General features: G+C 40.4%; 1 protein-coding gene across 1 annotated transcript in view; it reads left to right on the top strand.

Moving 5' to 3' along the window:
* LOC140554547 (synapse differentiation-inducing gene protein 1) overlaps positions 1-12,888 on the top strand; it is a 32,932-nt gene extending 20,044 nt beyond the window's left edge. The window contains exon 4 of the mRNA XM_072677663.1: positions 11,898-12,888. Within this exon, the coding sequence (XP_072533764.1) occupies positions 11,898-12,056 (159 nt within the window). The 3' untranslated portion in view covers positions 12,057-12,888. The remainder of the gene's footprint in view (positions 1-11,897) is intronic.
* The last annotated feature ends 411 nt before the right edge of the window (positions 12,889-13,299 follow it).

The raw sequence follows: 13,299 nt of genomic DNA, 5'->3' as shown, positions 1-13,299 counted from the left end.
TGCGCTGAAAGTCCCAGGAGAACAGCAGCTCTAGGACTACCCAGACAAACCTATCTGGCAGAAACAATCACTGAGATCATATATTTCCCCATTCTGATGGTTGATGTTAATATTACCTGAAGCTGCTGCATGATTTTAGTAGCTGCCACACTATTGGCAGGTCTTCCTAATAATTTGCTCATTGAGTGATTGCTATGATATGTAATAATATATAATTATTTGCTCATTGAGTGATTGCTATGATAATATGTAATAATATATAATAATTGGCATCAATCACAATTGCTATGGGAGTATGAGAACATACATTAAAACACTTTGTTAAATTTGACTTCACAGCACAAATAAATCAGCTATCCACATTCCATTCTCATTCAAGAATCTGCACATATTGATGATCTCTGTATCAGTCTAGCATCTTGGAATGGTGCTAGCTTGTTTCAGTTCCTTGTTTGGCAGCCTGTAATCTAATGTCTGAGGGGAAGTAGCTAATCTCTAAAGTTGGACTTGTTCAGTGTTTTCCAGGAACAAATGTTTGAGACTGAACAAGAGTGCACAGTTGAAGGATACAGTGTGCTCATGGATATATTGTGTAATTTTGGCCCAGTAAGATTCTGCACAGCCCTTCAACTTTTTTTTTTTTTTGCCTGGTCAAGTGTTTTTTTTCCACAATGACAAACCAGTCCTATATGGTTTCATAAAGAATCTTTAAAAAATATGTTGCCCACAGTTGTTCCGATCTTTTCTCTTGAGGTTTACCAAGAAAACTATGCCAGAGAGAAGCTGCATATTCCTAAACAGGTCACACACAGCCTTTATAAAAGGAAACTAATTTCTCACCATGAGCACCAAGTTTGTTATGGTGGCCCAGGACAAACAGCTTCCTTTCAGGTGAAGTCACTATGTGGACCAGGTAAGTGTCCCAAAGCTTTGGCCTTTGCACAGCGTGATAGCGGTCCTGTCTTGATTAAGAGACAGGGCTGGTAATGCATAAGGATGCTTTAAGTGCATTACATGTGGGACCTTGCAATTCTTCCATATATAGTATCATGTTGTGCTCATTTGCGACTGTCTTGCTAGTGGTAGATTGGCCTAATAGCTCCCCCCCCTCACACACACACACACACACACACACACACACACACACACACACACTCGCACAAACATGCACTCTGCTTTCTGTCAATTCTGCACATCACGATTCAACACCTACAGCTCTCTAATTCTCCCTCTGAAAGAAAAACAGCCCTCCTAGCCTGGCACTAGCATCTGAGCCCACGCCAAAATCAATTCCTTAAAACCCCCACTACAAAGACTCACAGCTACTTTAAAAAAAAACAGTCACATGTCAGAGTGAAACCAGAGCCCCAGAGTCATTTTTGTATGGTTTTAAGATGAGCCCCGACCTCAAGCTACGTAACTCAGCACAACAATGTCCCTCAGCTTTTCAGTTCGTTTAATGGTCTGGATTTGTAAATAAGAATCATATGTCAGCCTCCATTATAGAAAGGTGCTCTTTTTACCAATACTAATACTGATATGAGGTACATCGAGAATAGACAGCAGCTTTAAACAGAGGTCTGATAAAGCATGGCTACATATTGTGCTGTTAAAGGTTAAGTCCCAAAGGTCCTGAAGGTTTTTGTTTGTTTGTTTGTTTTTGGAATAGTAAAAGCTGTTGGACAGTTTTGTTAAACATAGGACCTCAAACAGATTTCAGAATGAATCACTCTTTGGGCCACAAGCTTTCAGCTTGATTTCAGGGTCTCAAGAGGGGCTTAAAAGGTCACTGAGCTTATAATTGGTTTCTGATGTTTTTTCAGGATTTCAATTAACTGTGTCCTTTGAGGAGTTGCTATGCAATCAGTATTGTAATATAATCAGTGATGGAATCAGCAATAAGAAAGCTGCAATGACAGACAGGCTATTAAATCTGGGTTTAAAGCAGCAGTATGCGAGAATTGGTATTTCTTGCTCCTGGGCTCCCCCTACAGTTGAGAAGTGTAATTTGCGTTTTGAGCCACAACACAATTCACACATTTTTGGAGAATCTGGGAGATACAGAACATGTCACTGAAAGTTGACAACTTGTAACTCTGGATGAGTCCTGTACAATCAGGCACTGGAAAGGACGGGCTCTACCAGGAAAAGTTTGAACTGTCTTTCTGCGCTGTTATCACAAAGATATGAATAAAAACATTGAGAAACATCAAATTTGACATGGCAGCACGTTTGTATGTTTCAGAAGTTCAAAGAAGCATGTGGGCTGATGCGGTAAACTAATATTACACAAATATGTGTTGTCCTGCCCGCTTCACCCAAGTTACAGAGTGCAGTTAGCAGCGTGTCAAGCCCAGAGTGGGAGTGATAGAGATGCTATTCTCCTGTTTACAAATAAGAGGAGCATCAGCATGATTTTGAAGTCTGTTATTTTAAGGTACAAATGCTACATGATGGTGCTTTAAAAGGTCTCCGCTTACATATTCTCCCATACTCCTCTCTTTTGTAAGCAAACTTCAACAACTGAAATGCAACTTGTTCTCATTCATGCAGTTTATTGTGTGTGGGCCCTGACCATAGCATGGCAGAGCTAAAACACCCATGTTTTATGCATCTAGTTCTGTCTAAGCACAGCCATTTTCTCACTGGGCTTGTCAGAAACCTACAAGTTGAGCAGTTCTGTAGTAGTTCCACAGCAGGGCTTATTCTCTGTGAATGAACCAGGCTCAGTGTGCTGTGAGAGGGGACAGCAGGAAACAGCTTTGAACAAACCTCATTCATTAAAGAATGGCACAGTTCGTCTGATCAACCAGCACAAACGCAGTCGCGGTGAAAGCACAACTCCAGCTCTTCAAGTCAAGTCAAGTGGTTTTATTGTTATTCGTCAATATAGCTTTTATTCTACACTCTTTAACCCCTTAATGCTGAAAGGCTTATTCCACACTAGGGTGTAGTGATCAGTAACTTCAGGAGACATATGTACAAACCTGTGGGGCTATTGTAGTAGAAGCTTGTTATAACACATGTGCTGTTTAGGGGGCCTGTTTCTGCAGTTATGTTCGAGAACAATAAATACAGTGTAAATAAGCCATTTCATTTACTATGCAAAACCACCAGTGAACCCAAACATGTCTGAGCTTTAAAAGTACCCATTGATCCCTCTCTGAACAACTTATTAAAATTCTCCTACTATTAATTACGGTGCAGAATTTCTGGACAATCTGAGAGAAGTATATGGATTTGCTTGCTTCACCAGAGTTACATTGTGCAGTTAGCAGTGTTCCGTACCTGGAGACTGTTCTACCTTTTACAAGTCAGTGTAGCATCAATATATTTTTGAATGTTTTATTTTCAGATAAAAATGCAGCATAAAGTTGCTCTAAACAGTTGTGTTGAACATTTGTCATGTTTAGAAATTAAATGATTTTATTTTGCTTTGAAATGTTTTTTGCAGGCACTTACACCAAGAGAGAATTTCTGTTGTAATTTCTGGTGTAAGCTGTTCCTGCTTACACCAAGAGAGAATTTCTCTTTACTTAGAACTTACCTCGCACCTACCTGAGCCATTTTCCCCCATTCTGTTTTCTCAGTGCACCCAAACAGCCTTAACAGCTATGCATTTTTATGCTACGACCTTACTTGTACTGGAAGACTCATTTCTGCACTGGAAGGGCCTGGAAGTTTCCCTTGACTTTAATAGCCCTACACCTCTAGGAATGTGCCTGCTATTAGACCAGAATCTCTGCCCAACTCCCATTTCTTCCGACAAAACACTAAATGTCACAATAATTGGCTTGAGGGACATAACACATGCTAACATAAATGTCACACAAGTCCTCAAAAATGTTTCCAGAGTGTTATGCCCACGGATTATAGGTGCTCATTTCTGCAGAGAGGGGGTGCCTTTGCACTAAGCCCCAAGCAATTACTGAGGTTTGGGAGAAAGAGGCCTTGCGAACGTTGGTTCTCCTATGTCCTGAAACTGAACTGCAACAATCTGTTTTTGCTAAGCCTGTGTGCATAATCTGATTCGTTGCTTTTAGAGCATGCTCTAACACAAATGGGGTAAGCTCTTTATGTAATATTTTGGCTCGCGAAAGTGCAAGAGTGGGCCTTATAAGGCGTAAGCTGTGAATAAATACCTTCCCCTAGACAATAGGTGTACATATTCAACAGAGGCACTATATATATATATATATATATATATATATATATATATATATATATATATATGGGGGACTGTGGGTGTTTCATATGCTCTCATTTACCCCCAGCATTTCTACTGGCTGAAAGTGCCTCTGCACTGGATGCTGAATAGCCGTTCTGTGAGATGTACTGTATGCACTGCAATCATACAATCTGATGCAAGATCATGTTAATGTTGCAGGCCCCGCTAAACTGACTCCTTGATGGATGCTTGAAGTGCATTTGCCCTTTTCAAGGCAAAATGCCGCTCATTTCCTTGTATCTTTCCCTTGCATCTTAGACTTCACCACAGCGCCGTTGTTAATTAGCTTTGCTTTGATTTGATGTTAATTAGGCGTGCATAAAGTGAAGCAGTAATTACTAAGTACAGTTCCTCAGCTGGGCAGAACAATAGCATTGTTAATCATATTTGCATAGTAAGTGTCCACATTAGCAGCAGGGGGAACAAATCAACTGTTTTTTTTTTCTTTCTTTTTTTTTTTTTTTTTTTAATAAAACCCCAGTTTGTGTGCTGCCATTGTGTGACTGTGCCTCCTTTAATTGAATGTCTGCTGAGAAAGAGACAGTTTGAAAGGGCTTGTAGCTTTATTGTGCAGTTCATATGAAAGCTGATGAGGCCTGACTAATTTGAGACATACATCAGTGAACAGTGCTGTACAAGTCTTTGGCATCTGTGAATATGATGTAAAGTTTTTCAAAACGCACTAGCATGTGTGTGTTAGTTTAACCATTTCCAAAACTAGAAAGTCTGGTGTTACCATCCAATACTTTGTTTACCTAATCAATTCTTAATAAAAGGGCCCATCCATCTTTATAAACTATATAGACAAAAGTATTGGGACACCTGCTCATTGTTTATTCCGAAATCAAGGGTATTAAAACAAGACTACAGGACTAACTGTCTATGCTGTAAAGGGAAGAAGGCTTACTACTAGATTTTGGAGTGTTGCTGTGAGGATTTGATTGCATTCAGCGACAAGAGCATTAGTGAGGTCAGCATGTTGGATGATCACCACCCCAACTAATCCCAAAAGTACTGAATGGAGCACCAACCATAATTCCAGAGAACACAGTTCCACTACTCTACAGCTCAATGCTGTGCCTCTATCCCATGCCTGGCATTAGACATGGTGTCAATAGGTTCATGTGTTTATTAGCCTTATTTTATTGGCAGTACGCCTCTACAGGGACTAGACAAGCTGTGTATGTGTGCATTTCCACATCTGTGTCAGTAAGTAACTTAGTAGCTGAATGCATTGATTAGAAGGGGTGTCCTCAAACATTTGAACATATATAGTGAATAGTTTTTCCTCATAAGGTTTACTCATGACATATGCATGCTTTCATGTACCAAACATTTAAAAATAATTCCTACATCAGTATTTACCAACCTCTCTTTGTTGCTTTTTTACTCAAAGACTGAGCCTTTGAAGATGTGTTTTTATTTGCAGTTTAGTTTCCAAATATGGAATATATATATATATATATATATATATATATATATATATATATATATATATATATATAATGCAGTACTGCATTTATATTTAATCCGTAAATGTTACATAGTAAAAGACGCAATGACACAATGTAAAGAACTGCCAGATTCAGATTATGACAAAAGGACACAAACGACAGCGACAGTAAGTTGGATATAAGGGAATTCCACAATTCAAATATGTGTAATTTCAACCTATATTATTGCCGTATTGGTACAGAAAAGGCAAACCCTCATCCTTGAACTATCCATAGATTAAAAAAAAGAGGCAATTACAGATCTCTCCTGCAAATGATTCTGATAGATTTGCATTGTTTGCTTTGTGTGATAGGACAGTTTATTTATAGCAGTGCTGACCTATTACTTGACAGGCATGTGGAACACACTGTGCTTACATGTTTTGTATGAAATGTCACTAGCGGTCAGAGAAAAGTCAAGAAAGTACCTTTGTATGCAGTCACATAAAATGTGCGTGTGTATGTGTGCTAATGTGAACATTTCGGGGCTTTTACGAGATGATAACATTAAGCTTAGATTAACAGTATTTTGTGGTCTGGCCTCAATGTGTCCTGACACTGTCTGCACTTATTATCTCCCCTTTTTCAGGCTTTGCACAGCGGAAAGTGAGAGGAGAATGCGCCATGTTTGCACAAATCCCTCATTAGGGGAGGCATGTTCGAGGTCCACCAAACCACACTAATCACAAGAGAATCGCCCTTTGGTTTCTGTAGTGGCAAAATGCCACCCCAAGGCCATTTCAATAACAACAGTTCAAAAGCAGGAAAAAAAAAAATGCAGTCCGTAATATATGGAGGGAAATCCTATTACAGAGAGCAACTGCCATTTCTCTCTCTCTCTCTCTCTCTCTCTCTCTCTCTCTCTCTCTCTCTCTCTCTCTCAAGGATAACAAATAATTCCTTTTCCATATCGGCGGAGCAATTTTATCCCCTCTTTAAGGAGATTATTCCCTTTTGTTTAGCTTGCCGAACTGTCAGCTCCAAACTCACATGGAGGATTCCCTGTCAGTTCTCGTTTTGTTCATTTCATTTAGCAAAGTACAGGCTTTTTTGACGTCTGCCTAAACGTGGCGAACGCAGCGACTCGGTATAAATCTGAGGATTTTAAAGTGAAAAATGCTCTTCTGTCTCAGGTCAGGTTGGTCAGGACAAGACTCTATAAATCATCGTAATGTTGTGGCCTGAATTTCACATCTACATGTGATTGGGTTTCGGTTATAAATCTTTTTCATAGCCTCGTCCCTTAAAGGCAGAAATGTTGGGATATAAATTGATTTCTCCTGCCTGGTGAGGAGCGGAGGATGCCTCTGAAACCAGCATAGCCGTGGTCCCGGAGCGAATTATGTGGCGTTTCCAAAGAGCCGGGAACATTTGAGCGATATGCCAGAAAAATAAATGGATCACGGAGCCAGAGATAACAACTCGCTGGTCTGCCTCTTGGGTTCAAGAGCTAAAATTTATGCCCTGGCAGAAGGCATTACACAAATCTTCTTGACTGGGTTTGTATTGCAGAGCTGCAGGGAAAAGACTATGAGGGAGGCTTCTGTTTACCAACGAGCCTTCCGGCCTGGCCTGCTGGATTGTTTGCCTTTCAAACAATGTGACATGATACTGCGAGTCTTATTACATCACCTTATCAGTAATAGAAAGAATGAGTTCTGCCCTACCTTATCACCCCCCCCCCCAGATGCTGTACGCACTGAAGATGCTGAATGAAAAATAAGAAATATATACATTATATGGAGGAAATATATGCAGGAGTAACTGTCTCTACTTTCCAGGGAAGATTTTGGAACATTACTGTGCGAATTTGATTGCATTCAGCAACAGGAGTGGTAGTAAGGTCAAGATGTTGGATGATCACCACTCCACCTCCTCCCCAACTCATCACAAAATGACTGGATGGGGCACCCATCCATCATCTTAGAGAACACCCTGCTCCACACCTCAATGTTGTGGGGCTTTATACCCCTCTAGCCCACACCTGGCATTAGGTATGGTGCCAATAGGTTTATGTTCATCTGTTCCAGAGAGTCCTATTCTATTGGTAATACCACAGGGACTAGACAAGCTGTGTGTGTGTGTGTGTGTGTGTGCATTTGCACATCTGTGTCAGCAATGGGTGCACAGTAAAGTTGAAGCTGAATGCATTTCTTAGAAGGGGTGTCCACAAACATGAGGTACATATAGTGTAACCACTGTATGTAATACCGAAGAGACCACCATTAGTCTTAAACTGCGCTTGAAATGGCACCACAGGTACTTGCTGCTGCCTCTTCTTCGGCAGACACTCCAACAGCGTCGCTTACACTTTGGCACGCAGAACACAACCTTGGCTGCAACTCTCAAATTCCCATCCCTGAAATTACTGCACACTCCAGCGAAGATGAAATGGATTGCATTTTCAGAATGAATTAATTACAAAGCTCACAATCAAAAATTGTTCCCCGCACAAGCACACACAATGAGACCACCCCACTCCGCAGCAGGAGTTGGATCTTGCAGAAAAAGCTACATTCTAACAAGAACACACGATCATAAGCTATATTTGCATGTACACAGTAGATCCTATAATTAGTCTAAAAACTATACAGGCCACTATACAAGCACCATACCCCTCTTCTAGGATCATTTCTCATTGTCCATATTTAATGCACTTAACTGTACACACACACACACACACAGTGAACCGTATGAAGATCTAAACCTAGTTTGACAAAGAAAGCTGTTAACCGCTGCTGTAAAATGAGTCAAATATGGTTGCATTTGCTAGAGAATAGGCCTAATTAGAATACAAAGGATCACCATACAGAATGCTAAGCTAAATTAAAATGTTTCAGCTGATTTTTTCAAGAACAGTTGCCAGTGCCTGATTATTAAGAACTGAAAAAACAGGAAGCTGCTTCATCAGTCTTTTTTTTTGCTTCATCCTGGAAAGGTTCACTAAAACAGCACTTGATGATCTTCATCTAGATTGTGGAGCCAAACTTCCTAACGTATTTAACCCTTTTGTCCTCTTTGCTTGACTGTTCAATGCTGAGAACTTCTGTTTCTGTATTTCTTAAGTGCCTGCTCTTACATCTCTTAATATAAGTGCCTGCTCTTATATCTCCTAACTGACTCCATGTTTTTTCATAATATGACCCAAGGCAAACATGCATAAAGACAAAAAGAAGTGGGCCTAATACAGAACCCTGTGGAGCACCATAAAATATGTCTAATGCATTGGAGTAAGGCTCCTCTAGACTAATAATAAAGTACTTATTACCTTAAGGATATGTACAAACCCCCTTTAAGGCTTATACAGTTTTTGGGGCACTTCGAATTGCATAATCTACTGAATCACATGCTGCCTATGATGTCTAAAAGTACATGGATAGAAACCTCATTTTCATCAGCGTTGACTCTGAGATCAGTACTTTGTCCTGATCTGAAACCTGACTGACTTCAATAGGAATTTGTTCAAACCTGTAAATACTGCTTTTGTAGTTTTTTTTTTTACTTTGAACTTAATTTGATCTTAATTTACTTAAAGTTGCTAGATTGCATCCAAATTGCATACTATACACTAAGACTATAGAGTGCATACTGTACATAATACTTAATAGTTTGGGTTTGATAGGTTAGGGCACAAAATATGATATTATAGTATTAGTACTAATTATTAGTAAAAAACATTAGGACTTATCTATTAAATACAAACAGGAAGTGATTAAGCATTGCTATGACGACATGCGTTAATTTCTGGGTGCAGAGCTACTTGTCAACGTTTTTTTTCAGTTTCTTCCAGACAGGAGTAGCCCCTCCCTTTCCATCTCACATTGCATTGTGGGATAATAGTGTCCATTGAAACCACACTGAATAATCGACTGGTTTCAAGCATGCACTATACATATCTGAGTATACTCAACTACATACGTCATGCTATAACTCAAAAGCTAGAAAGTATTACTAACTAGTTCACACTTGGGAAGCACCCAGTGTTTCCTCAGCAGATGCCTGACCACAGCAACCTTTTTTTCATTTTGTGAAAATACTGTTATGTATTAACAGATTCTACTATCACAGTCCCCCAGAGTGGAGACTGTTACACGGGTTACTAGACAGCTCCAAGTGATGCTTCGCATCAACAAAATGAGGGGTTCATGCATTCTTTTTACTCACCACCCCTGTTTCTGTTGGTCTCCATGCTGTTTTGCAGTGTGGATGTTGCAATGCTGTATATATTGTGCTGATGTGCCTTCGGTTATCTCCTGGGACTCGACAGGGAGAACACATGAATATTTCACCCACCCTGCTGCCATTGACCACTTCCGCACAAGTTTAGATGGACAATTAATTAACCAGTTATCTGTATTAAGGTTGACGTCTACAGGTCTCTTTCTTTCCTTGTTTCTACTTTTTTCAGTATGCTCTCTTAGTAACTCACTCCACTGCTTTCTCGCTGTGTAACAAACCCTGCCTGCGCAGACAGAAAATTGGCCTCCCTTGAGAGAGAGAACAAGCGTATGTAAAAGACAGAAAGAGAAATAGAGAGACAGGATGAATTTTTAATCTCCCCTATTAAGCAAAAGAGAAATGTTCTAGTGTTGGAAAAATGTCTTAAATTACCCTGCATGCCATTTCCTATCAAGGCAGGTTTTTGCAATGTTTACTGAAAGCTGATTAACATAAAGAAGCCATATTTTTTTCAGCATTCATATCGTCCTTTGTCCTGATTTGTTAGCTGACCTTAATTGTTTTGTGTATTGTTCTATTCCTATTATTCCCCATTCTAGGCTGTTTAAGGTATTAAGCAACATGCAGCAGTTATACCTTAAAAGAACAGTAAAATCATGCTGATGGTACATTGGCTGTAAGAAGGAGAATAGCGTCTCTGTCATTGCCACTCCAGGCTGAAATGCGGCTACTGCACTGTATGAATTTTGGTGGAGCAGGCAGTCATATTTGTGTCGAATTCTGTAATATTAGTCTACTGCGTCAGTCCACATGCTTCTTTCACTTTCAGTGCCGGTTGTGTATGTCTCAGCTTGTCCAGAAATGCATGCACAGCTGTCCATGAGGGGCAATGTGAATCACGATTTGTATGGACGGCAGTGGTGTAAAAGTTAAGTACACTCCCCGACTGTAGGGGGAGCCCTGTCACATAAGATGCTTTAAGACTGGTATATGTAAATGAGATCTATTCTAAAAGCAGTGATTTTAAAGCAGTAATATATATAGTCCTGCTACTTGGAGAGTGCATTGTACATTTTGAAACATTATGTTTACATACTACATTTTGTATAATTTTTTTTTTAAACAATTTAATAAAGGTAACCAGTTGGGTTTTGAGAGGGTGGGAGATCAAAACTGCAGGATTTCCATTTGAAAAATGGGATAAAATGTAATCCTCTTGTGCCCACCTCTTTTTCTCTGACCCAGAGACTGTTCTGATTTGATATGTTATGATCTTGGCCTCACAAGCGCGTGGTAATCAGCTTTCAGTATACCTCGTGATGCAACTGGGTTGGCTTTTCCTAATATGATTGCCCGATAGATTAGAGCTCGGGTCTGATAATTAACATCATCAGGTCAGGCTTAGCACGCTGCGGCCTGTTTGATGGCTCGGGCAAAAGATGTAAGCCAAAAGGCTGCAGAGGGACGGCCTGGCTTTTCTCCCTGACCATTACGCAATAAATCAAATAAATAGAGGAGAGTTTTTTTTTTTGCTTTTTTTTAAAGAGAGATCAGAAAGAGACATCTGCCAATGAGGAGGAGAAGAAAAACAACATGGCAGCAGTGTGTTGAAACGTAAATGAATTCATCAAAATAATAATAATAATAATAATAAAAAAAAAACTGTTGTTAATCTTGGCAACATTTCCTGAACTTCAAAGGCTTGGGAGCCCTTAGGAGAGAACTGAATCATGGCACTCTAATTATTTATGCAACCACTCTCTAGCAGATCCCCCCTGTCAGTCAGCTGCTGGAGAGAGGCCAATTAATAATTTCTACTCCATTTTTTCTCTCCTTTCCCGCTCTCCCTCATCATCTTTTTTTCACCACGTAATCTTTTGTGCTTGTTTTTTTTTTCCCCCCTCAGCCTGTTCTACCTCAGCATCCACTGATGAATTGCTCTCTCTCTCTCTCTCTCTCTCTCTCTCTCTCTCTCTCTCTCTCTCTCCCCTCATCAGACAAACAAGGCGGTGACCAAGGGAGACTTTTACCAGGCCAGCTCCAGCTCCAGACGGGCTCTCTTCCTGGCCGTGCTGTCCATCACCATCGGAACTGGCATCTACGTGGGCGTGGCGGTGGCTCTTATTGCGTACCTCTCCAAGAACAACCACTTGTAGCCTTGCCTTGCCTTGCCTCGCCTCCCTGTCGTCTCTCTGCTGACTGATTGTTCCAAGTGGATTTACTGTGAGGGCCACTTAGGGGTAACACACAGAGTAACGATCCGTGCACTCCACTCTGGCACTTTTCTGAATCATGCGAAATCATTGAGTGGATCCTCATTGGTAAACACAGCGATTATTCTGCTCAGTGTGAAATCATGACATTTCTCGTTGGTACCTACTGTTTACCACAGCGGAGAAAGCGTTCTGAGACACTGTAGAAGCACAGGCTTTGACATCTCTGTAAGGACAGGCAAGGACATCAGGCCAGTTGGCTTCGAGCAATCACAAATACTGTACAGTATCTAATGTGCCGATTTAACCCTTTGAACCTTGAGTGTTGTTTTCTTTCTTTTTTTCTTTTGATGGTGAAATATGAAAAACACAATCTATCTGAAGTGCCACAGTACTCCGAAGCCTTTTAAATAAGAGCTACAATATTTTAAGGTCTAGGGGTCAGGGATTCCACACCACAAGAAGGGGCTTTTTTTCAATACTCTTATGAAATTTTAAGGGTAACACCGAACTCAAAGCCATATACATGGGCTGGAAGACTCTGGATATGGACCTGGAGGGTCAAAGTGTGTATATTTGTAAACTGTCCTTGGTGAGGTATCACTTGGAATCCCCAAAACCTCTGTAACCAGGCCCTCAGCTTTCAGTTTCTATTTGCCAAACTATGACTCTGTACATGCTTCCACCGTCAATGTTATGGTGTTCCATCTTTTGGGAGATTTCAACCACTAACAGACTGCAACCTCTTGCTGATTAAATGTAGTCTTTTCATTCATATCTGGTGCTTATTTGTGTGACCTTACCTTGGGACTTTACACATGCTTGTTTTTGCATTGCACTATGAAGTCTCTGCTTGCATCAAAAGTGGTTACTAAAGTGTTCGATCTCAACAAACACATGCTGTGCCTTTGTGCCTTACATCATGCACCAGAAATGGAGTATGTGCAAAAACACAGAGGCCAGAGTTTAGTTAAGCTCATACGCAAGCCAAATGAGGCATCTACTCATATGTTACCATGTCTGCAATCATGTCTAGTCTCAGAGCAACTTCACTGTCTGTGGAAGGTAAAATGTGGTAAAACTTGCCTTGTCACATCTCTGTCATAGTTGTTTTGCCAGAAGAAAATTAGCACGCTCCCTCTTTTCAAATGGAAGAACTGACTTCATTGTCATCATGGCGCTACAG

Source organism: Salminus brasiliensis, chromosome 4 (genome assembly GCF_030463535.1).
Source record: "Salminus brasiliensis chromosome 4, fSalBra1.hap2, whole genome shotgun sequence".
In the NCBI taxonomy this organism is placed as follows: domain Eukaryota; kingdom Metazoa; phylum Chordata; class Actinopteri; order Characiformes; family Bryconidae; genus Salminus; species Salminus brasiliensis.
This window is presented reverse-complemented; position numbering and strand designations above follow the sequence as displayed.